The following is a 24,912-nucleotide window of genomic DNA, read 5'->3' as shown; positions in this document are numbered from 1 at the left end:
ACATTCCAGGACAGACTTAGGGGGCCAGCTCAGTGCTCCTTGGCTGTTGCCAAACATGCTAGAGCTACAGCAGTACCAGTAAGCCTTGGTACCAGCCTGTTCCCCCTTCCACCTCCCCCCCTGCCAAGCCTGGGCCATATGGGCCACAGTGGCCCTCCTTCCTGACCAAGGGAAGCCATGTCCTGAATCTCTCTGGTCTGGCATGGACCCCAGATGCCCAAGCACAGATCTGGCATGTGAGAATACAGTACCTGCAGAGCAGGGCAGATGGACGTTGGTAAGAGGATGACAGGTAATGCTGGGACTGTGGCCATTACAGTCAGCGGTGCACTGCCTGCCCAATGCCGAACATCCGAGAGACATCTACACTTTATTATTGGAATGTAAGAAGCATTACTCAAAAAATGGTCTGTGTTTCTCTCAAAGGGGAAGATTAGCCTCATTATTTTGATCCCAGAGCTCCCAAATGAATCAAACATTCATAGCTGCGATGGTGCGATGGGGCAGTGGGATGGTAGTATAATGTAAGGAACCATGGGTTGTGATTTGGTTGCAAAAGGGGATTTAGATTTTACAGAAGTTGGAATTGACTCCACATGCTGCCACTTACATAACTGTATTCAGTCAAACAGCTCTTTCATCTTCGATCAGGTGCAGCTTTTGTAAGGATCCTTGATGTCAAAAGAAGCCATCACAGTGATCCATGTTTATTTGTGTTTTTAGTACTCTGCAAAGTCAAAATACAACCAAATCCATTGTGCAATACAGTATAAAGTTTCTAAAAATCTGATGAGCCTCGAATGTTGACAGTAATAGTTCACAACTTCATGTCCACTAATGTAGATATAGCCACTCCACTTACAGGTCTTTAAGGACTTGATGCACTCAACAATACTAGACAGCAACTGAAAATTCCTATAGCATGCAGATCCTTATTTGGCCTGAATCGGCGTCATGTGACACAATGAAAATGACTTCTATAATCTGATAGAGAATCTAGACATCTGTAATCAGAGCACATCCACACCAAACGAAACTGAATCCAAAAAAACCTGCTGAGGTAAACAGACCACACAACGTCATAGACACAACTGAGATCTTAATCAGATAGGGAAATATCAAAATATTGGATTAGCTATGAAGTATTCTCTTACAATCTCTGTTTTGTTATTATCAGTATTGTAACTTTTCAGGCTATCAGACTCCATGCCTCAGACAGACAGACAGACACACACACACTACAGAGGGAAGGGTTACCTGGGAGGGCGGTCCTGGGGTCTCCGGTGAAGACAGGCTGGCCTGGCTGTTGACACTCATCTCCAGGGTGTCCACCTTCTCATATGTCCTTTTCTGCCTCCCTGGTATCTCCAGAGGGGTCATGGCAGGATTGCCATGATTACTGCCCCTATTCAGTGACCGAGGAGCTCCAGTGAGTTCTTCTCGTGATGCACATCTGCCTGTTGATCCTCCTCCATACCACCTGAGTGAGTCAGCAGGAGAGCGTGTGCGTGGTATGACAACCCTCTCTCCCATTTCAGGGTCCAATCCTGCTCTAACTTCCCTCATGGTGTTGGAACGACTCACCACTTCCCTCATCTCAGCCATCAACCGCTCATTGAGGGCACACAGCTCCCCACTGCTTCCTACTGACCCTGGCCTGCCTCCGGCACCGCCACCAGCTCCTACCCTCCTCCTGCTCTTTCTTCTAAGACTTGGGGAGGGGCCAGTGGAATAACCAGAATCTTGATAGTTGGCTGTGGCCTGTGATGTTGATAAGGGGAAATCCTGAGAGGCCTGGCTGCTTTGCCTGCTGTGTCGTGCCTCCATGGCACGCTGCACAGTAGCCTCCAAGACCCGCCAGTTTTGTTTCTTGTCCAGTGTGCTTGGACCTGGTGTCCCTGGCTCTCTGTCCCTCAACTGGCCTCGTGTTTGGGGCAAAGAGTGGGCCTGAGGCTGGGGATGTGGTTGAAGCTGGGTCAAGACTGGATCCGGTCTGGAGGTAGGGGAAGGGGTACGTGTGGGTACCGGCGAACCAGATAGGAGGCCCTGTTTGGGATCCACATTGACCATGTGCTTGATGCACTCCAGACCAGCTGGGCTGTAGTCAGATGCAGAAGGATTCCTTTTGTGTTTGGACCCTGAATGAGATGGCCCAGGGTGTTGGAGGTGTCTAGGCTTCTGGAGGCTATGGGTTGGTGTCAGGCGAGACAGAGGTTGTCCATTGTACAGAGGTGCCCCCTCAACCTCCATGTCTATAGGCGGTTCATCATATATGGGACAGTCTGAAACTGGCTCATCATAGATTGGGGCAGTGCAACCATACTGGGGAGAGATGGGACGTGGTGTGCTGGTCTGTGACCTGTGAAGGAGTGGACTTGGGTGGCTACCGTCAGATGTCACCAAACAGAAGCTTCCATTGCTGGCTTTTCTTAGGTGATGGGCCTGACGTGTGTCAGCTGCCATTTTGCCAGATGGAGCCGTTTTATATCCTTGGGTATGTCCACCTTGGGGCTTATTGCTTGAGGGGTGCAGGGTAAAGGTGTTGGTTTTGTTGTGTGCACTGTGCTGGTGATGCTGTTGCTGCTGCTGCTGCTGCTGCAATACTGCATTGGACTGGTTGCGGCTCATGCTGTTCACCTTAACCAACATGGCTGCCTTTGAACCAGGTGCAGGCTGCCATCTTTGAGTAGCATCCCTGATAAAAAAGCAAAAAAGAAAAAATATTTTACCACCAGTTAAATAAACAAATAAATACATAAGTAAAGGTAAAATCTGAATTAACAGACTAAAGTTCACATACAATACCTTAACATTACTTTTCTCATAGTAATGAAACTACTCATATCTCATTTATATTTACTTAGAATCTATTTTAGAAAATCTAAGGCTGAGAAAAATCAGCAACAATCCACAAATTCTGCTCCAAACATTTTGTTGACCTACAAAGACTTCACTTCTTTTTTGGTTTAGCATTCATGATAGCCTTGTCAAACCAAAGAAACAATAACTCCAGTGTGTTGTCTGAATCACGGATCTAAAAATACTTGCCTGAACAAAGACCAACACACAATCTGAAAACTATCTATAGTTGTTTGGAACATGCAAGCCTAACATGAGTAGAACTCTAGATGATGTACTTGTATACAATATACAATGTTATATATATTATTTGATGGCTGCATGGTGTTGTGATAGCTAATGCTGAATCATGTGACAAACATGTCTGCTATTTGAATTGGTGAATGGGCCATTGAGGGGTAAACAAGCAGGCCACTTGAAAAGAGGCTGATCTGAGAGAACTCAAATGATCTTTGCCCAGATGCGAAGGTTAATTCTTCTCCTTTATCTTGGGTGGCAGGGCTAACTTCAAACCCAATTGGCCGCTGCTAATCCCAGCAATTTGAAACAATCTACCATCAATCTGGTCACACTACTATGGTTTGCTGCTCTCCATTCTGATGTCGCCTCATGATTTTCCCCAGCAATCAGTAGCTTTCATTCCATGAGTTGCCCGCTTAAACCAGGATTTTCTAAAGCGGGCATAATTACACATGGACACAGTTGGCGGCTGGCCAGAGGAGGACATGTGTAATGCAGTACAGTATACAAGTTTGTTGCACTTCCTTGCTTGATCAAAGGTCAAAAAGGTAAATACATTGACAGCAGGCAAGGGAAACTTACTGTGCCTCCCTCTTAACTCTACTTAACATTCAGTGTGGTAATTAATTAGTTCAAAGCTGCTCACCTTCTGTTCTTGTAAATCCAAACAAACTGATCAATTTAAAGCCAGAGATAGTGTTATAAGGCTTCCCTTTTCCAAGAGCACTAAGACTCAGCTGAGAGTTTAGTCTGTAATGGCAGGAAAAGGACACAGAGGGAGGCGAGAAAGAGGCGGAGTGACCCCCCCCCCCCTCCCCCCACCTCTGTGGAACAATGGTGAAACAATTCCCCCGAGGTCCTCAAGCCAACGGCAAACTTCCCTTAGTCCGCTCTCTCTCTCTCAGGACCTTATGCCACCTCCAGCCTATAGAGCGATTCACACCCACTTTAGAGATTTGAACGTAAACAGGCTCTCATCTTTTAATGGTCCCACAGATCCACATGTTCCAAACAGGGCTGGGTCTCAGATACAACAGCTGGTTCTCAGCCCCATGGCACTGCACCAGGAAAGCCTACCACAACCACTGCTGTTGGGAACAATACAAGTCTCCTGCCTCACCAAGACCAATCAAGACAGTTTACTGCCTAAACAACACTTAACAGACAGACACATGTGAAAGGAAGAAGTTCTGATGTGGAAGAGATTCACCCCAAACCATCACTGTTTCGTTGTTAAAAGCAAGTGTGAGTGTTAAGGTTATATAGGGGGAGAGTGGAGGGTTGATAGATGACAGTTGTAAACGTGAGAAGCCACATTTTGTACTCTTTGAAACAGTGTATGCTTTCTCACTCTGGTCTTGTCAAGCGGAGGGAGGTGATACTAATGCAACAAAATCATTCCCACCTCAGCAGCTGACACATAGCCGACCGTTTAGCACCAGGCTGCTACAGCAGGAACTGCTTGCACATGAAACATCAAGGCGTTTTTTAATTGGATGACTGAGGAACTCAACAGACCTCACACACAGAACCAAAATAATCAAATTCTTCTTCTATTATACACGATATACACAAGTCAAACCTGGTTGCTCATAAATCTGGCTAGTATGTGCTTGGTAACTGGGGTGATATGCTTTATGAGGTCTGACCCTGAAATAATAGTGACCATTACTTCCTGACAGACGAGGTCCTGCAGAGGGTCGGAGAGAAGGCTTCCCCATATGTAGCACAAACAGGAAGTGTCTAATGTAATGTTCACACACTGAGACCAGAGTGCAAATATGGGCAAAATCTTAATCATGGGGGGCTTCTATGTATCTTTACAAAATGCTGGGCCTTATAAATAGGTAATTCCTTGGACAGAAGTGGCCCTCTAGATACACCTGAGTCTCCTAAAGATACAACACTGCTCTATATTATTCATTCCTATTCCTAAACCTGAAATCTTATCTCATGATGAGTTTGGTAGCAATGTTAAACATACTATGGTTCAGGGAGTGATGTTCACAGGCCCGTGATAAGCCTTTGGAAGACGACTGTGTCCGTTGTTTGCTCATTATTGTCCCAGTCAGGCTCAGCGAAGGTCTAGATTGTTCAATCCCTCCAGCACTGGCACATTATGTTAGATGTCAGCAGGGAGTTTGGTGTGATTATCATCACCACTGCACATGGGCCAGTGGCCAACTCCAACAGTAAGTCTGTACAGTGTCTTCAATCTCCCTTCAAAGCTTCTAATCCCGTTAGCCAGCTAGAACAACTCAAATATCAGTAAACCTAGGGTCAACCAAATAAAGTATGATTACAAACGTAAGACCAGAAGAGAGCTGAGGACAGTACAATGGTGAGAAAATACAACAGTATTTGAGTGGGGAGACATTTGCTGTGTGCGTGGGGGTGGGGTGGGGGCAGAGCTAAAGAGACAAGAGAGCAGGGTGTGAGCATGTGTAAATGAGAAGGGGTGGGGATTAGTCGTGGGAGAGTGCAGCAAGGGAATGAGCGGGAAGGCTGGCATTCCTCAGGGTCCATTCAGGGGCCTCTGCAGCAATGTGGGGAGCCTCAACACAATGCATGGCTGTGCCATCGTCACGGAGATGCCTCCCTCAACGACTGCAATGGAGTGTAAGTGGGGGGGTGGAGGGAGATTGAACCTGATCACTGAAATCACTCAGGTAAACAGAAAAGCTCTTACGTAACTCAAAACAGGCCTGGACTTTTTGCAACCATAAAGAAAGTTGTTTGGAAAGGGTGTGTTGCCTGCTAGTAGTCTGTCTGTCAGGTGATTGTAAGTTATCTGAAGGAGGGGATTATGCACAGCAATTTATCACAGAGGCAAAATGAGACATAATAATTATCACTAAGAGTGATGAACGCTCTTTTAGATTTTCGAAAAACCAAACTGCTCACAAAGAGATAATCTCCATCTCAACATTTTCCCAAGCAAACATGATTTAACACACACAGCACATATAAACACACCTACAGTCACAATACAAACTCCTTCATTCAGAACCTGGAGCTACCATGTGAGACCCAAAAGGCAGAAAAACGCAGAACAAAAAGGAATTTAGAAGCCCTTTAGACACCAATGGGATAACCTGATTGGCCTCAGGGGAAGAAAATCAACTTACCAGTCTGCAAATTTAAATTACTCTCTGATGCCTCATATCAAGAAACACAGTCTCAGATAACCTGTTACTGTTCTACTTTGAGTAGCGTTATACTGCAAGTTTTCCTGAGGCCAGGTCGTCTCAACTATATGTACTACTATTAGCAGATGTTCCGCCTGGAATAATTTTGTTGGAAAAGTCATCAGCTGAGTCTCTATGGCGGATATGGATTTGGAAGTTCTTAAATTTACCCCCTGGGAATGTGGGGTGGGTGCGGGGTGGATGAGAAACAGGGGCTATTATTAACATTGCCTGGACAGGAAGAGGAAATGAGGTCGCTCAGGCCAAGTTTCTGCAACACACACACCTCAAGGCACAGACCAATGGGATCACTGCGATTTACGTGCAGGAAGGAAACTGAAGAGACAAAGAGGATTCACTGAGGCCAATGTTGTATCCACTTCCTCAACACTCAAGGCAGATTCTTCCTCTCACTCTTTAACAGTCAAGATAATTTGACGCAAAAGCATTAAAAAAAAAAAAAGTTATGGTAGCCCCATGTAAGGCACATCCAGAAAGCCAGCTGTCTTGCAACAGCTGAAGTGACGCATGTCCCTCGCCTGAGCCAAAATGTCTACCAGCTGTGCATGTCTGTGGCTCCAGTAGCCCAACCCTGCGAGGAGTGTTGGGATGGGCCAGAGGACAGCCACTAGGATCATTTTCAAGGCATATGATGAGGTGAAACCCAACTAGATTCCAGAGAGACCCGCCTCTGGAATTTGAAAGTGTATCTCAAACACTTCTTATGAGACCACATCTCACTATAGCACACCGTTTGGCTGACACGATTAGAAACGGACCGGCTTCTAAATTGACACACCACCAATAATGTGTCTTCATGCTGTGAGTCAGCTGAAGTAGCAAGCCTGAGGCCAATTCACATGTGGTGCCATTGCTTCTCAAAGAAAATACTGTTGATACTCCACCACAACACTTTATAGAAAAGTTAACTGTAAAAGCATTGTTTCAACAATAACTAAAATAAAAACGAGTGGTTTTGAGTACTCTGCTTCATAGAGACACACAAAACTTAAACTCTTTAATCTTGTTCTTGACACCGCCATATAAACTTTGGGTTTATGAGAAAGACATGCAGAGAAACAACACACAGATTAAAAAAAAAAAGAAAAAAAAAAAAAAGAAAGCACGACACATATAAGGACTACAAGTTCAAAGTACAACTCTTTCACAAAAGGAAAGAGAAACTACTTCATTATTATAGGAAGACTAAAACACCATCTGGAAGAACTGAAAAATAAGCTTACCACACCACGAGCACAGAGATAAAACAAGTCTTTCCAGTGTGTATAAAAATGCTGTGGCTACATCCTCAGAGTGACGGGAGATGAAAGCATGAGAGGCTTGTGCTCTCACAGTTAACATGCAGACAATGTGCGATTCATTAAAAACTTAAAAACTTTATCTACCTCATAAGCTGCCCGCACATTTCCTACATAAGCCCACTGGTGATTTCTCCTTCATGACTCACAGTAAAGTGGTCACAAATGTATAAGGGAAGTCCGTTTTCTTTTGGCTCTTTTAAACCTTTTCTGCCATGCTCATGGTTTATCGAAAAATAACCAAAAATAGAAACTGAAACAGAAATTAAGAGTTTTCAGATCAGTTTATTTTGGTTGCCATTTTTGTCTGATACCTGACATTTTGCTGTGGAATAGAGACATTTGTACATGTACCCTAAAATACATCAGGCTCAAATCACACCAACATCCCTTTGCATGCTCATACAAAGGCAGCCACTTTGTCTACTCTTCAATGTCAAGAGCCCTTGGAGCCCTTAGATATATACACATCTAAATAATATATAAACCTAGACAGAGCCAAATTCACTGAAATACTGATATATATGACTTTTTTTAAGCAATCCAAAGCAGACTACCAGGAACAAGTTTTGAGTGTCTAATGTCAGCAGGACTGCCTTAAATTGAATGCTGGCATGCCACTATGTCATTACAGGGCTAAAATGAGAGGGCTCATATAAATCCTTTGGTGTTCTTCACTATTCAGCATACCTATGCTTCCTAGTGAGAGAAAGCTTTTGGTTGTCCCGAGGGACAAGTGAATTTAAGTGAAGTCCTTTGTTCTTTTTAGTGGTCCATTACACCCCCCAGACCAGCACGTAAGACAAAAGAGTAATGTGACCCTGATGTGAACTAACTTGGGTCATTTCTGGGTTCTTATGCGATGTTGTTACGTGTCCTCAGCAGACTTTAACGTCCACTCAACCTCAGCAGGGCTCTGTAACATAAAAGCTCTGTGCAAAGGAGCCCACACACAGTGCAGACAGACATACACACAAATCACATGTTATCAATGCTAAACCCCCTCCAGATGTTACCTGGTTGATGACTATAACACACAGACAAACTTGTATACTGGAAAGGCTGATGAAACTCACTACAGATGTTATAAGGTAGCTGATCTATAACACCTTGAGTTCCTACACCATGGAAAAAGATCAGCTGGTTTTGGTTCCTGTGCTCACTACCACGTGACTGACATGTTTACCTCTGGAGTCCACGGTACTTCCCTGATGAGCTCGACAGGATCAAAGTACCCAAAAAATCCCAGGGCGTGATAAGTAACAGATTTGGCAATCAAGACAAGTGTGGTCATATGTCTGCACTTCCTACAATCATGTACATAGACACATACAGATATCTTCACAAAGAAATGGAGAGACAGACAAAAAGGAAGTTGCTTTGACCACCAGTGCTTAGAATAGCACAAAGGGTTTGTTGTGTGAAAACTTTGAAAAGTATTTTTTATTATCTTTTATGAATAGAAATATTAATAGCCCAAAACAAAAGGAAACTGGTGTTAGAAGAACTGGAATTGCCCCAGCTCCACAGAGAACAGCCTCGTTTATCAAAAGGTCATAAGTGAACACCATTTCATCTCTGCTAATAAAAGGAACATGTGAAGACATGCCTACAATAGCTGAGATGTTGAAATCAAACATTCAGGAAATTTAAACAACGACATAACCCATTACTTAAAGTAAATTAAAAAAAAAGATTAATACTATATATCGTCGTGAAAGTCTGGAACACTCACTTTCCTCTACTTTTTGTCATTAACCAAAAGGCTGGGAAATAGCAGAAGATAGGCGTATCATTGTATCACTATTTTGAGATGCCACATTCAGCCCTTCTGTGCATTTTGAGGTGGTTTCTAATTACCTGCAGAGATGGTGGCATAGGGTGCCATATGGCTCAGTGGCTTGAAAACCCATTTTACACAGCTGCTTCAATGTGGGAATGTTGTGGTTTCATTCGTCCTAAACAATCAGTATAACACCTGAGGGGGCTTTGGTGTTTTACCTTGAAGTAGTTAGTCAAAGATCAGTATTCAAGTTTGTGCAAAATATCATAGCAAGACAGACAGTGTTGTATTATAGGTCATGGCTCTGATTCTGGATCTAAAAATCACAATGCGATTATGCCTTCTTTGTTTGGTTCAGTGTAAACTAGCAAAGGGAGCATAATGAGGGGAATTCTTAGTGGCAATATATTGGGATCTGGACATCTCAGCCTACGAACTGGCCATTGTTTTAAGGGAGTCAGAAAATGCTCTGGGAAAGGTTGAGTCACTGGAGCAGACTAGGACCCTATGTGTAGGGAATTTTAGCACACACCAGGGAACACAACAGGGCTCCAGTTGTGGCAGTCAACCACCGTGGCTGACCAATTAGTTCCCGTCTCCCATTACGTAATTCCAAAGGATTGGGGGGGTCAGAGGATGGCCAAGATAGGTTACAAGGAAAACCAGGAGGAACCATAAAACCACAGTCACCATAATAGAGAGTCCGAAGAACATTTAGGATTGCCTTGTTTATAGGCAGCTCAAATGTGAAGGTTCTGCTGGTTATTAACCGCAGACAGCAACCGCTCACGTGCTTCTCATGCATGCACATTCAATATCTCACCAATAAGAGATATTAAAGTCTAAGATGGCCAGGGGCCTAAATAAGGAAATTTAGGAAAATGAAATGAGCATTGGGGAGTGTGAAACAGGGTTTTAGTAAGCATATAGAAGGACACAGAGACAGTCTCAGTGGCCCTGCGCCAGGGGAAACAGAGTGGCATCTGTGGAATCTGGCTTGGAGGGAAGAGACAGTGGTTTTGAGGAGGCCACAACACCATGCACATGATGGTGTCTCTGAAGGAGTTACTGTTAGGGGCTGTTCCATACCAGTAAGCCTAGTTGGAGCAGGGGAAATGTTGTGCTCTGTAATATAATTGACCATTCTCCCCATTTGGTAGCGATTTGCAAAAATGGCAGAGCACAGTTCACAGGGAACAGTATGCAAACATGGGACATATGGAATGTTCAGATAAGTGAATGAAAATAAAAAAGCAGTTTAAGTTCCACATAAGTGGTCAAAAGTCAAAATAATCCTGCGTGCTCTCATGGCAGAAGCATTTGAAAGTCATTATGCTACAGTATATCAGGGGCTGTGATGACTATCACATTTCCCCACTTTCCTCCTGGTAATACAATCCACTAATCATTAAGTACAATTTTCTTTGCAGATTTACTGTAGAGACTACTGAGGGTTTGGTTAGACTTACCTCTGTGGGTCTTTGCTGCCATCTGTGCTGTGTTCATTGCTGCTCCCATCACCTTGTGATGTGTTGTCTGCTGCTGGGTCCCTCTCAGGATTGGCCGTCTCCTCGCTGGTCTCCAAGGGTCTGGGGATAGGGCTGTCTCCATCTTGTTCGGCTAGAGGGGTGCAGTGCCCTCGGCTCCCTACACTGCTGAGACTCCCTGTGGTCCCATGGTGGTGCCTGTCTACACCCCCTCCAGTCCGCTTGGCCTCATTGCTTCTCTTCATGGCCTGTAGTTGTGAAAGGGGCACTATATCGGCTCCTTGGGGTCGATGCCAGACTGTGCGGCGGCCAGTAGAGTTGTAGTAGTAGAAGCGGCCACTGTGGGGGTCAAACAGCTCCCACCACTGGTTACCGTCTGCCTGGCGGACAGGAACACCTGGAGGGGGATCCCAGCCGCACTCACCAGTGGTCAAATTCACATACATACGCTCACGGGAGCGTGGCTCCAGAATCTCCACCCAATCAGAGCTGAAAGAGAAGAAATCGGACAGTGGGTAAGGTGCTGTGTAAATGTGAGACTGGCAACGGAATATTTTGCAACAGGATATGTTGATGCAGATGAAGGCTCAAATTGCCCATATGGAGAGTGTGTCAATGTTTGTGTCCCCTACATGCATCCATCTGTATGGGTGTGAGTGAAAAGTGATGTCATCTCTTTAGTAGGCAATGGAGCAGCAGGAATGATGGTGTGTGTGTGTGTGTGTGTTTCTTGAATAGGGAGACAGGTGGACACACTCAGTGAGACACCAGGCATGGAGTCAGCAGGGGCCATTGACAACGTTACGCGCTGAATGCTACTGAATGCTACAAAGCTTAACTACAATCACAAGGTGACAGCAGCAAGCTCAGCACAACACACAGACGATAAAACACGAGACAGTGGAGAGGGAGGGTGCACAAAAACAGGTAGAGGCAGAAACAGAGAAAAAGACTACCCAGTTAACAACCCAGCAGTAAAGGAGACATAAGAGGGCCAAACAGTTACACAAAATTAGAGCACGAACCAAATTCAATAACTTGTGCTCCATATTCAAATTGAGTGATATAATGTGTGTTGTAGCTTTTCACAAAAAAAAAAAACATCTGGGTCAGTAAACACATAGGACAAAAGTTTGGTCTGCAGTTTGGTAGTATATCTAGGTCAGGCTAGCCTATAGTGGGCTCAATTATGACTTTAAATGTAGTTCTCTCACGCAGGCCTCAACTGTGACAGAAAATCCATGTGGGAACACTGCAATGCAGCCAACCAGAGTTCTTTATCTAAGTTTAGCATCACAGTAGATGCCTACATCAGAGCCAGAGGAAGGATTCAAAATATCCAATAAATTACAATGCTCCTATTTTCTTGGGATGATCACTTGAGGGTCCTGGCAAAGGTTTTTTTCTCTCCCGTAGTATGCCACCCAAATCTAGCATAGCATCTAAAAGAAAACACCAGTGGGGAGGAATTCATGTCAAAAGAATCTGCCATAGGTTTGGATATTTTCCCTGCTCTCTTGGGACAGAAAAGCTTTTCTTCCCTCTGACATGGCTGTTTGTGGTACAAGCCTTGAGTCCGGGCTACCTATGATCATCACAAGGGGTGCATTGCTTACCAAGGAGAACAGTCTGTCCAGTTTGTAACGAATACCTGCATTCGTCTCTAATGTGCCTTACAAATCCACCCTGTGTGCGCCCTCTGCCTAAGAAATATACACAGAGGAGTGTGCTGCCAGTCATGTCTGGCAGGGTTACAATCTCACTCTATTGGCTACAACTCAAGGGGAACATCAGCTGTTCTCCCCTTTAACTGCTTGTTGTGTACCTGTTCCTCATACATCAAGTATCCGTCTGAATTTCTTTAATGTGCTGCCAGTACCAGCCCTCAGCACCCTTGAGTCAATTTAACAGTCAAGTAATCATAGAGAAAACATGAAGAGGATAGAGGAACTTTCTCCATACTGTCTACCCATTTGTCCCACTGTTCTATGCTGGGAGGCCATCTGGCCCAGTCCCTAGCGAGCAGTATTGGCCTTAGTGCAATCATCATTTAGGATGTATTTATACTGTGTGTTAACCCAAGAGAGATAAAGAGAAAGAAAATTTGAAGGAAAAAAATGTTTGAATGCTTGTTTGTTCTACTGGGCTTGGATTCAGTATCACAGAGTGGTATGAGTAGTCTGGCTACGCACAATAAGAGAGTATAAGAAGATGACTTTCAGGCTGATTAGATTCACAACAATTGAGCGAGAAGCCTAGCAAATGGGACATTCAAAGCAGAGGCCAAACAGTCATACAAATTTACACATACCACAGCCTTTATCCCTTTACTACTCCATGTCTCGGAAAGAAGCCCTGTCAGACTGAGAAACTAATCGCTCCACATTTCCTGATACTAAGGTCTGTGTTTGTCACTGCTCTCTCTAAATGCAGTGGTTGTATCTGAATTCAAATAAACCAACTCTTTCAAAAAAAGCACGGGCTTCCATTGCTTCATACCACTGATGGTTCTGAGTAAACCAGCACAGACTTCATCATGTGGAACGGCCCTGTGTACCTCAACAGGAAACTGGGGTTTGAGGGTCAATTGTGGACACCATGGCTGATAAGTTTAGCAACACGGGGTGTAATGGTTGCATAAGGACTCTTCCCTCTGGGTAAACATACACTAGTTAGAACTGAGAGCCAGCCTGCTAAGCTCTGTTGACATGACCAGATAAGCAGGAAGACAAACTCGTGTTCAGGTTCTGAAATTCCTGGAACATCACTCAAACAACATGTGAGAGATTGCATGGGCTGGACTAACACAAAGAAACTTGTCTTTTACAGAATCGTCCACTTTTACGATGAAATTTTATCTATTTATTCCCACCACAATGACATTTAATGAGCAGGGGGCTAGTTGTTTGTGTTTCTGCTGAAAGTCACTGTCTCTAACACCAAATAAATAAACCCACGCCTACTCAGCTTTAGGCAATTCCCTGACTTGACAAGAAGACACAAAAGTATAGTGCAGCACTCCAAACAACCGAGGCAGTCTACCTCATACTGCAAATGCTCATAAATGGCTTGGAATGCAGTCTGCGCCAGCTGAGGGATGTTTAACTCTAACAGAAATGTTTTATATTGATCTAAAATTAACTTATTACACATAAGGCCCTACAAGTGAAGGGCAGAACAACTGGTTTACCTCTATAGAAACTCAATCTGATTAAAACCAACTATGTCAGAGACCCATGTTAAGAGTGTGGTCCTTCACTGCTTTTAATAAACTCATGAACAGAGAAAGGTCAAGATTAGTTGGATTTTAAAGATTTAAACCCACAACAGACATCTATCTGATAAGACTACGCAGATCTATATAAAAATGTCTCGAGTTGTGAAATATGTAAAATGAAACCCAATGGTTTCTATTCTCTTATGTGTATTAACTCGTTCTTTACTCTTCCATGGGGGAGAGGGTCTTTGTCTCTTGGGGTCTTTGAGACACTTGAGCAGTCTATGGTTATTCCTCAGCAGCTAAATATAAAGCTTGTCAAATTGTAAAAATTCTGTAAAAACAAAGGCCATTGAGGCAAAAGAGCCAAAACTGAGTATTGCTGTACACCTTCAGAACCATCTTGTTACTCCTGGTCCCAGTGTGCCAGAGGTCTCCTTCTGAAGGAGAAAATATTCATCTGTCTTCCACAATTTACAATCAGCTCCAAAAATAACTAGAACGGAGAGCAGTTTCCCAGAGCGAGGGAAACAACAGAATATAGCTCATGGAATCTGCCCCATTGTTTGAAGCCGAAGTGTAAATGGCATTTTTCCCAGGAACAGTAAACATAGAGGACTGGACAATACATTATCTAGAAATAGGCCAACGTACAACCTCGTGTCATTGTCCAACTTTGGATTTCACACAAACTGAAGTACCAGTTTGGTTGCTGATTTCATCAAAAGATTAAATATATGGAGAGGAAAAAAAGACTGTTTTATTTGTGTTGTGTTTTGACTAAACTACAGCAGAAGCTTTTCATCAGATAACCTAGCAATGACTGAAATGCAGCTTTATGCTTCAGTAGCACAGGGGCATTTCTGACGACAGATAGCACACTGTCAGGAACTGAGCCAAATGGAGGGTATTACTGCACTAATTTATTCATAAACATATTCCAGTGAGTTTAACAGACTAAACTGCCATGCATGTTAAACTCCTATTTACCACTGAGTATGCTTGTAAGGTAACCAATAACCTTTTCCAATGACAGACTATGCAGAGTTTTTGCTTGTGACTGTCCCTTGTGGAACAAGCCATGCTGAGATTGCGCACAGGGCCTGCCTTTCAGCAAGGAAACCTTAGCGCTCTGTTAACCAGGGACAGCCCCAAGTGCCAAGGTCCACCCTGGCCAGTATATTTACAGAACTGCTGTTTCCTATTTAGAGACATACAAACAGCCTTTCTCCTCAGATACTGTCCTTAAAATAAATCGTCACTCATGGGAGATGGAGAAACCTAAATTCACCTAGACACACAGGTACAAAAGCATTAAAAATGTGGTGACAATGAACCATAGGTAATTTTCTATCACAGAGACAAGTAGAGGCATGAACTTCAACATAATACAAAGACTGATCTGCCCAAATCCAACTACTGTTTGATTATGTATAAACCATGCACTAAGTCTATTCAGCATGGCTGCTAGGCAACCTGCTTATCTAAATATTGTAAAACAAGAACAGCGACATGGAGTGACTACTGAGTACATGGCAGCAGTTCCAGTAGCTTTGACTTACGGAGAGTGTAACTGTAAACCTGGCATGTTGAGTGTGGCCCCCTAAACTGGAGGGAAGAGGGCAGCAGCTCTATTGTATATAAACCCATCAGCAGCACTGCAAAGACAAATGTAAAACAAAGTCTAGACACAAACTCACAAACACTTGCATTGATATTCCACTTCAAAATTTAAACAGCATAGTTGCATGCAATTTTCTGTGTTGTAGCTACAGCTGGGTCGAGGTGTATATGAGTTGGTGCCGTGCAGGATGCAGGCTCCTACTCCACCCAGGCATTCAGAACAATCAGAGAGGGAATGGTGCACATGTTTCAGATGACAGAAAAAACCCCGCACCTGTCATACAGACATTCTTGGGGCCTTTGTGTGACACCTCCCGTTCCTGCCAAGTTACCGGGGTTAGAGGTCAGTCAAACTCACAGGACAACCAGTGTGTGTGTGTGCTGCATTTGATTTAACAGCAAACCAGTACAAAGACTCCAAAGCCTGTTATAAAGTAATGGACTTGTGAGAGGCCAATTGGCATTCATCCCCACAGAAACCCTCATAAAGTTAATGCTCAGGGTCACGATGCTGTATATTTATCTTGTAGTTTGACTTAATGTGCTTTGTAAACAAGACCACAGGGCGGCACACTGCCTGTCTCTACAATTGCTAGAAGTACATTTGTCATTTTAATACCTCTATAACTGCAGAGGAGGTGCAGAAAATCAATGGGAAAGAACTTGGTTGATGAAACCTGGAAAAAAATGACTCACCTAACTGACTTTGTAAAAACCAACTTACATTCACTATTTTTCTATTCAAATAAAATCCAATGTTTTTGTGTGTTTTATCTTTTCATCAACACTAAGCCTTTTTCCCCAACAAAATCAAATGAGGTTTGGTCTTTAAGTGGTGTTTTGAATCCAAACAGGTTCCAGCTAAATCACTCCAAAGACTTTACTTAAATTATACAATGAAATACTTCAGGGTACAGGACTTTTTAAAAATTTTACATTTTTGTATTCTTGTTGATTGAATCACACAAAAGTGCTCTCATTGTCATATTTCATATGTGATATCAGACCACAGTCCGACAGGTCTTAAGCAAGGATATATTTTTTTAATGGTGTCAATCTCCTGAAAATTAAAATCAATATAACATTGAGATTTGTGTTTCACTGTGTCAGAACATAAGAAGTTATAATAAAGAGAGTTGAAGTTGACATGACATTGATTTTGCATCTCATAATCTATACATCCATTTTAAAATAGAGCCCCGTGGCCTCATACTGGTCCATATCTTTCTCTCTACTGCAGCTTTCTTCCCCTTATCCCCTTTTCCTTCCACCCCTAAGTAACAGTTGTCAGTGTCCATTCCTCTCTTGCCACGTGCTGACATTGGCAAATAAGTTCAGGGGTCGTCTTTCATGGCGAAAAACGTCAGGCATGATAGAGAACGACTTATGTTAGCTGGCCGAGGCACCAGGGCAGAAGGTTGCCAAGGAGGGGAAAAGAGGTAAAGCACTTTAAGACCAAACAGCCGGGCAAGCCACATGCCTGGCAGAGAGACCGAGGCTAGGATGGGAGGATAAACATGAACAGAGGGGGAGACTGAGCTCACCCTGTCACCTGATTCACCTCCAAAAGGCCTGCATGGACAAGATACTAACAAGCTGTTGGAACTGTGGGTGACACTTTGGATATAACGTTGGTGAAATGGGGGGGGGGGAGCAAAGATGCTAGACAATCCCGTGTTTTACAGTTTCTCTCATCCTTCCCCAGTAATTGAGATGAAAATACTGCTGCTGATCCACTGCCTTCGAGGTTTAAAAACCGTTCTGAAAGCAAGGAAATGTTATTCCTGAAAGGAGATGATACAAATACACTTCCCCTGAACGCCTTCATTTTGTCAAGTATCGTATGGGTATAGCATGATTGGCAGTTCTGTCACAAGTATCCCACACACGCCTAAAACCACAAGAACCAGATGGTCTGGTTTGGCCAGTGCTCCATATACTGGGGCTATAGCAGCACATTTCCCCGCTGGACATTAGGTCTATTTTAAAACTGTGGTGTTGTTAAAAAAGAAAACAAAACATTCAATCGACTTTTTGCATTTCAAGTTTCCGACACAATGCCAACCAGCACTGCTGACAGCACAAAAAACACTAAGGACTGACAGCTTGCTTGTGTAAGAACACACTGATTTGATTGAGAAGTCAGAACACTTTTCCCCTTTTCACAGCAGTTACCAACACTTTCTTGTTAGACACAGCGGGTTTGTGGGTTCTGTGGGAATAAGACTAAAAATGGTTACCTAGTTGACAAGAATGTCCTATGATGACTCACTGCCATATGCATTACAAAGCCCGTGAAATGCATCCTATTCTGAAGCCTGTGATGGTACCAAACAATGCAGACTATTGTCAGATCAACAGGCAGACTTAATTCAACGAGAACTCTCTGTGTTGTTCTACAAAGAGAAGTCCAGCCAATCAGAGACTGGCAAGGGAGGAGCTTGGGACATGTATATGGGGTCCCACAGTGACCTCCTTCAACAGCTGCCCTAATCCAGATCTAGAGACAGTTTCTCCTCTCCACTAGGCACTGGATTAGACTGGATCTCACAAGGTCACTCAGCCACCTTGAGCTGAGACAGTGTTTCCCATGCTGCTCTCCAACTAGTGATTTCACATGGCCTACGTAAATTCACGCTTTGTAACTGCCAAAGTGTTCAGCCCCACTGCAACAAACTGATTCTTCATGAGATGTTAGATGATAATGCCTACCTCGCCACTGGTTCCAGGAGAACATTTTTGTGTTGGCAGTCTTGAATGTTACTTCAGAGGCCCCCGCTGTAACCCGCCTACAAACTAACCACAGAGAAGCAGTGCTCTGTGATTGCTCTATAGAGAGTATTGTCTTGTCCTGTCCTGGTCACCCTGTCCTCTCCCTTGAATACTGCAGCGTTCTGCAAAAATGCTGGGAGCTTCCGGCGCCCTTACTGCTCTGCTGAACAGTCACTGTCTGTCTGAGGCACTACTCAGCAACATGGTCAATAAATTCCCTTTTATAGGGGTAAGCCTGACCAAACAGAAGCCCCTGTCCTTCTAAAAATCCAGCCCTTGCCCATAGTTGTAGAGTAGAGACTTTTCAGGCCAGAAAAGACGAGAGTGAACATGTGCAGGAGAAGCCAATGACGGGATCAGGGTGTTTACCAGATACAGGCCTTTCTGTCCAGAACACCAGCTGTCAGAGCGGGAACAAAGGGTCACTTGTCTAAACAACAAAAATGAATTAACCTATTAGGATGTAATTGTACTTAATAATCCTAAAACTATCAATGTCCAAACATTGTTATATCATTCAGGGTCATACATGTTATACATGAAGACATGTCCAGCACATTCTCTTTAAAATAAACCCCAACATTCCTTCTCTGCCATCTGTCTACTGTTAAAACAACATTTCCCATTAGTATCTGGCCTGCTTGCCGACCCCTAGTAGCAGTTAGTAACTTCATTATGAGTTGGGCCACAACATCCCTCTGAATCCTCCCCTGCTGACATGACAAAGGAGGCCAGTGTCTAATCCCAGAGCAGAGTTACTGTGTGTTTTGGGGGTGGGGAGTGGGTCAGGGTTTGCCTGAGGAGCCACGCGGGAATAACATGTCCGGAACGTCCTGCAGAGGAAGTGGAGGTGAAGACGGCATGCTCTTTAGGATTAGAAATGCAGAGCACCCTAGTGAAGATGTTAACACTGGGGCAGATTATCATCTCGGAGTTCATCGCAGTGGTTTAATGTGTAGGGACAGATTAATATTTTCATATTTACAACTGAGTTTTGGGTTTTATTAGAGGTAGACAACCATGGTGGTGAATTTCTGAGGTTAAAACTTCTGATTTCCTGGCAATCTGTGACTATATTTTATCCTGTTCTCTCTCTTTGTAATGTTTGTGTCTAAATTTTGCTCTGTCAGCTTTTTGCAATTATATATGCTTGTTCAAGTCTTCTAAAGCAGATGAGTCATCTGATTCATCCTCACAGAACATCCTTCGTAGTACGGCCATACAAGTTATTATCCTCTGTAATGCCAGTAAGTGATGATCAGCACTCCTAAGCATCAGGCTCAACTTAGTATGGGTGAGGAAGTTAAAGCAGCTATTAATCTTCACAGAAGGAAGCTTCCAAGTGTCAGTGAATGCACAGGTAGATATAAATGTGTTTGAACAAATCACTTTAACCTTCATTATAGTGTCATCGTGGCAGTCAGATAAAAATGTGTGCGGAGTGTTAAGAGCCACATCAACATTGCAGTAAAAATCAAGTGCAATATTTCAGTCAATATCTGCAAAAAAAATTATTCTCAAAATATTATTCTAATTAATATTTTTTGCATGCAGCCCCAGTTTGGGGCAATTAGCAGGAAAGAGTATGAATTCATGTGATAATTTGAAGACGTGTGCCTCAAAAGAACCCACCCAAAAAGAAATAGTTTGTTCATCTGAACAAACAGGTCTATCGTCACATCCTCTGTAGGATGGACATCCTGCCTTGTCCTTGCCAAACGGGCCAATTTTGACTCATCTCATCGGGGGGATTCATAGTTTCTTCTTTGGCCAGCACAATGGTGTAAACAAGTAGGACAAACAGTGAGACAACCTATTGTAGAATTCACACACTGACAAGCCCAAATGAACAACAGGCAAGTTTCAGGTTGCAGAAGTACCAAATGGTCTGTCCTACTATCCTGACAGTGATGAGACAGACACAGCAAATAAAAACATAGAGCTGGGCAGAGACAGGAGTTAACATGTCCACAGATTCTGTATGTATTTATACTTTCTGTATGTAACATAGTAATGTATATAGCTCTCCCTCGCCTTCTAATTCACCCTAGTTATTCAGATATTAATGTATATCTTACATTTTACTTATTATTTTTTTTTTGTCTTCACAGAGACAGATACATCACCAGCCATTTCACTGCCAGTGTTCTTGCACTTGGCACATCGCAAATAAATATTCTTGAATGTCGAACTTAGACATGGACACCATGCAAATATTACCAACAGGCATCAGATGAGCCTGAGCTGAGCAGGAAAACGGTGAAACTGCCGCACCCAGGATGTCAGGTTGGCGCTGTGTGCCAATGGCTCCGGGCTATAGAAAACAAAAATCTAACTGGGCAGCTTGTTTGTCAGAAATTTTATACGGCACAGTATTCAACAGATCCACACACAGGAGAGACAATATTAAAACGTCAAAAACTCCCATAAGCTTCAGCTGTTATGCCATCAACTCCTACCTATATATAATGCCACAGCACTAAAATACCTCCACTTGAAATATGTCTATGAAAAGCAGTTGAAGGGAAAATCTGAAAGGAGCCAAAGTGGCTTATCCTGTACATCTCAGTAACTGTATTTAACTGTGTGGACTAAAGCAAACCATCTGTCCCGAGCGACTGATGGGAGTTAAACAAAGTTTGGATGCACATGTGCAGTCATGGCAGATGCTGAAGGAAGGCAGCACGTGCAGCCCAAACCAGTAACCTTCCTCCAGAACGAGCCGCAGGAACAAACGGGCTGCGGAGGCTTTTCCTTCCGCTCAGGTTATTGGGCTCTTCGCCACAGCAAAACAGCAAAGGACCGGGGGGGGGGGGGGGGGGAAGAGACACACACACCACAGGACGGTGTGACGACAGAAACACAGGGAAAGTAGACTCTGATCACAATTTAAACTGCTTCAACTGCACAAAAGTGACAGTAAATGAAAGTAAAACTGACTCAAAACTAGGTTTTCCTGCGTAATGCGTTAGCGATCCACAGCCGTTAACTTTAATGAAACTCCTGTAACAGCCGCATGACATTTGAACCTCAGCTTTAAAAGCCCCTTTCTTCAAATTTACTGGGTCTTCAAGCCGACATTCATTTTCACACAACTTCAACTCACATTTCAACTTTAAAACTAACCGCACACATTGTAATCGGCACCAACGCAGCGGCGCGGCTGCCCGAGGGAAGCTTTCGGCAGCCGAGCCGCAGCCCCTAAACTTTCTCCGGGGAAACTTTGGAGTTAAAAACGGCAGCTAACTCACCTGGTCCCGGCCATTTTCTTCACATTGTAAACAAGGCGTAAACAACGGGGGGTGGGGGGGGGGACGGTGTTCGGCCAGCAGCGGGGGTGAGGGACGTTCTGCGGAGCGGAGCGGTGTGTGAGCCCGGGACGCTCCTCCGGCGGTGAATCCGATACGGAGTCTCCGCCTCCACACGTGAGTCATGGATCGGCGTGGGGGTCACCCGGTCTGCCCCCCCCCCCGCATCCCCCGCCGCTAAGCCGAAAGTCCAGACTGGGAGCACAACATCTCATGGCCGAATAGAGACAAACTGCCAAACTACAATCATCAGGGGAACATCACGGTGCCTGCCAACTGCCGTAGCCGTCCGAGCCCCATGAGTAACCTCTAATGAACCAGAGGAGTTGTATTCCTGTGAGTGAATATTATGCTTTCCAAAACTGTCTATTTATAATGGCTTCTTCCAAAACACAGCTTAAAGTACCCTTAATTGTAAAAACAACAACAACAACAACAACAACAAAACAAAACAAACAAACAAACAAAAAAAAAAAACGTGTTATTCATACTTTTAGAAATTTTTGAATTTTAGCCTGGATTCTGTTTGAAGCCAACAATTAGATGCACTTTTGAATAAGAGCGGTGTGACGTGGTCATGTAAGGTATTCTCCTTTGACTCCGTCTTTTATAATAAGTCGGTGTTTCCTCCACTATAATTGCATTGAGCATTAAATGACCCCGGCGTTGACCTGTGGACAAGCAGACAGAGCCACCTGCTGGATAGAGACACAACACCAACATGTCAAAATAAAAGAAATGCCCTTTTTAATGGTCAAACAACACTTTATTCACAACTACTATCAGCACTCGGGTTTATGGAAATATTTGCTAAAATTGAAATTTGAAAAAGAAGCTACATGGTTTACATGGTGGTGTGTTTCCTCTGGCACTGAGTAGAATATCCATTACATGTACATGTTGTGTCTTTTCACAGTGAACCCTCTAAGTGCTTTTCCAATGTAAAGAAGGAAATGACAAACATACAAATTGAAGGTAATGAAAATTCTCAAGCTACAAGTCTCCCTATAAGTTCATTTTGTCAACTCATATCATACAATGAGGTCTGCCTCTTCAGTGTTATAAAAAATATTGTAAACATTTATATTAATTGCACAACATACATTCAAATACATACTGTACTTTACAGCAAGATTTTACTTCTGTATTGTTATTTTGTAGCACCATGTATAGCAAGCTGAACAAACTTTTTTCATATTCTATAGTGTGGTACTGACAATAGAAAGGAGTAAAATGGCATTCACTGATCACGTATCCTGCCAGTCGTCCAATATTCTGAAGATTCGGATTGTTCTGTTGTGAGATGATGGTTAGTGTAGTTCTGTCCAAGGTTTAGCTGAGACTGTATGGGTTTGGGTCAAAGCAGTCAAACTGTAGTCATCTCATCTCTCACAACTTTGAGGAAGATGATGCTTTCATAAAGGACATTCATCAGCCTTAAGATCAACTATTATACAAAATATTATGGTAAAGAGTTTGTTACAGTCAGTTTGTTTAAAGTCCACGCCATTTCCATGTGCACATACAATGATGCAAGGAAAGAAAGAAAGTCTTTTTGTGACTCCAAGCATGATTTAGCATGTGCTACAGAGACGTCATGAGCCCATCACATCATTGTGTAGCATCAGCGCGTCATGTAACTCATGTTTCCACCTGGTCCCAACAGACATGAAAGAAAGCTGATTAAAGCTGATATATATTATCTACAAGCAGTGCTGCTGGAGTTAATGGCTTGCGGATACCAAACTGTCCCACCTGATCCACAGCATCTTGCTGATGTCAACAGTCCTGACAGCTGATGGTAACAGAGGATATAAATGGGTATGAAATGTGTGCAAACGTAGAACAGAAGGGTATTTAAATTTCCTGTCACTCTCAGCATCCCCTCAGTCTGGGTGGAGGCTTCAAAGAACACCTCTCTAAAAAATGAAAACCCATAGCAGAGAGAAGTAGTATGTAAGGTTATGGTCCATCGAAGTGTAGTCAAGGTCCTTGGGTTTGCCTGCACTCCCCCTTCTTCTTCCATCAATAGAGGAGGCCGATGTGGTTGGTTGTGGAACGCAGATGGTTAACCAACCCACCCTTCCCAAATCTGTCCTCTGTGCAAGGGAAACAAACACCGTGAGTAAAATGTGCCACTTGAGGCATTCACTGGAAACCATGGCTCCAGTTGTGGTCTGTTCCTACCATCACTGTGAGGAAAAGTAAGAAATGACAATAACAGGACTGAGAACGCAACATAATGAGACAATTTCACATCTGCATTGCTTTATTGAATTTGACTTGAGTGGGTGAATGAAATAGAAGATGGTGCAGCTTTGCAATGCAGGTAAATGAGAGTTACTGTAAGTAGAGGAGTACAGAACTACAATAAATAGAAGAGAGGATGACATGGTGCTGGGTCATCTGACCAATCTAAAAAAAAATTGGATGGAGATAGGAGTAGAGACTGGCTGACTACAAAGGAACAGATGGTTTATGACAAACTCACAGCGATTTGGAGGAGGGTTTCTTCACTTTTGGCCTCTTTCGACGATGAACTGGCCTGAAGCATGCACAGCACGTATACACGCGCAGGGCAAAAGCATGTGCATGGAGACAAACACACAGGTATATACACACAAAACACACACATGCATGCACACACACAAGTAGGCACACCCACATACACCCACACACGCACAGCAGAGACAAGCAATTAGGCTTCATCACAAAAAGGGGACAGCAGAAGCTGTGAGATGTAGGCTTGTATTTTGGCCCTCTTTGGCTTCTGCTTCTGCAATCTGAAGAGGCTTTGATCACAACATTAAGGAAGCATGGCAGTTTGAAGAGGTTCAATTTCAGCACATCACTGCATTTCATTTCCTTGTCTCCCCACATGACTCGTAATGAGCAAAAAACATAACCAAAGCCTCAGTAGGGAGGCTGTAACCCCTCTGAATTCACATTGTAACATGAGTTCCATCTGCAGTGGTTGTTAAAGTAATAAGCTGTGCTGTAAGAAAAAAAAAATACCTGTATTCACTGAAGTAGCTTCGCTCTTTTCCTCCTGAAAGGAAGCGGAGGTAACATAAGTCTCGGGGTGAAATTACTGGAGACATTGCAATCAATCATGT

The 24,912-nt window shown here is 43.5% G+C and overlaps 2 protein-coding genes across 8 annotated transcripts in view; both read right to left on the bottom strand.

The window, feature by feature from the left end:
- arhgap46a (Rho GTPase activating protein 46a) overlaps positions 1-21,860 on the bottom strand; it is a 30,616-nt gene extending 8,756 nt beyond the window's left edge. For 2 of the 3 annotated variants that reach the window (XM_029502699.1, XM_029502700.1), the window contains exons 1-3: positions 21,740-21,860; positions 10,859-11,365; positions 1,258-2,695 (exon numbers count right to left, since the gene is read on the bottom strand). In XM_029502699.1, coding sequence (XP_029358559.1) covers positions 1,258-2,695; positions 10,859-11,365; positions 21,740-21,753 — 1,959 coding nt within the window. In that variant the 5' untranslated portion in view covers positions 21,754-21,860. Of the gene's footprint in view, positions 1-1,257; positions 2,696-3,745; positions 3,821-10,858; positions 11,366-21,739 lie in introns of those variants that run through there. The other variant, XM_029502701.1, reaches the window with a different exon arrangement.
- Positions 21,861-22,573: 713 nt separating this feature from the next.
- sulf2a (sulfatase 2a) overlaps positions 22,574-24,912 on the bottom strand; it is a 31,321-nt gene continuing 28,982 nt past the window's right edge. For 3 of the 5 annotated variants that reach the window (XM_029501973.1, XM_029501975.1, XM_029501974.1), the window contains 3 exons: positions 24,812-24,845; positions 24,288-24,341; positions 22,574-23,895 (listed from right to left, as the gene is read on the bottom strand). In XM_029501973.1, the coding sequence (XP_029357833.1) occupies positions 23,865-23,895; positions 24,288-24,341; positions 24,812-24,845 (119 nt within the window). In that variant the 3' untranslated portion in view covers positions 22,574-23,864. The remainder of the gene's footprint in view (positions 23,896-24,287; positions 24,342-24,811; positions 24,846-24,912) is intronic. The other 2 variants (XM_029501976.1, XM_029501977.1) reach the window with 1 other exon arrangement.

This window comes from Echeneis naucrates, chromosome 5 (assembly GCF_900963305.1).
Source record: "Echeneis naucrates chromosome 5, fEcheNa1.1, whole genome shotgun sequence".
Taxonomy (NCBI): domain Eukaryota; kingdom Metazoa; phylum Chordata; class Actinopteri; order Carangiformes; family Echeneidae; genus Echeneis; species Echeneis naucrates.
Note: the sequence above shows the minus strand (reverse complement) of the source record. Positions and strands in the feature narration are given on the sequence as shown.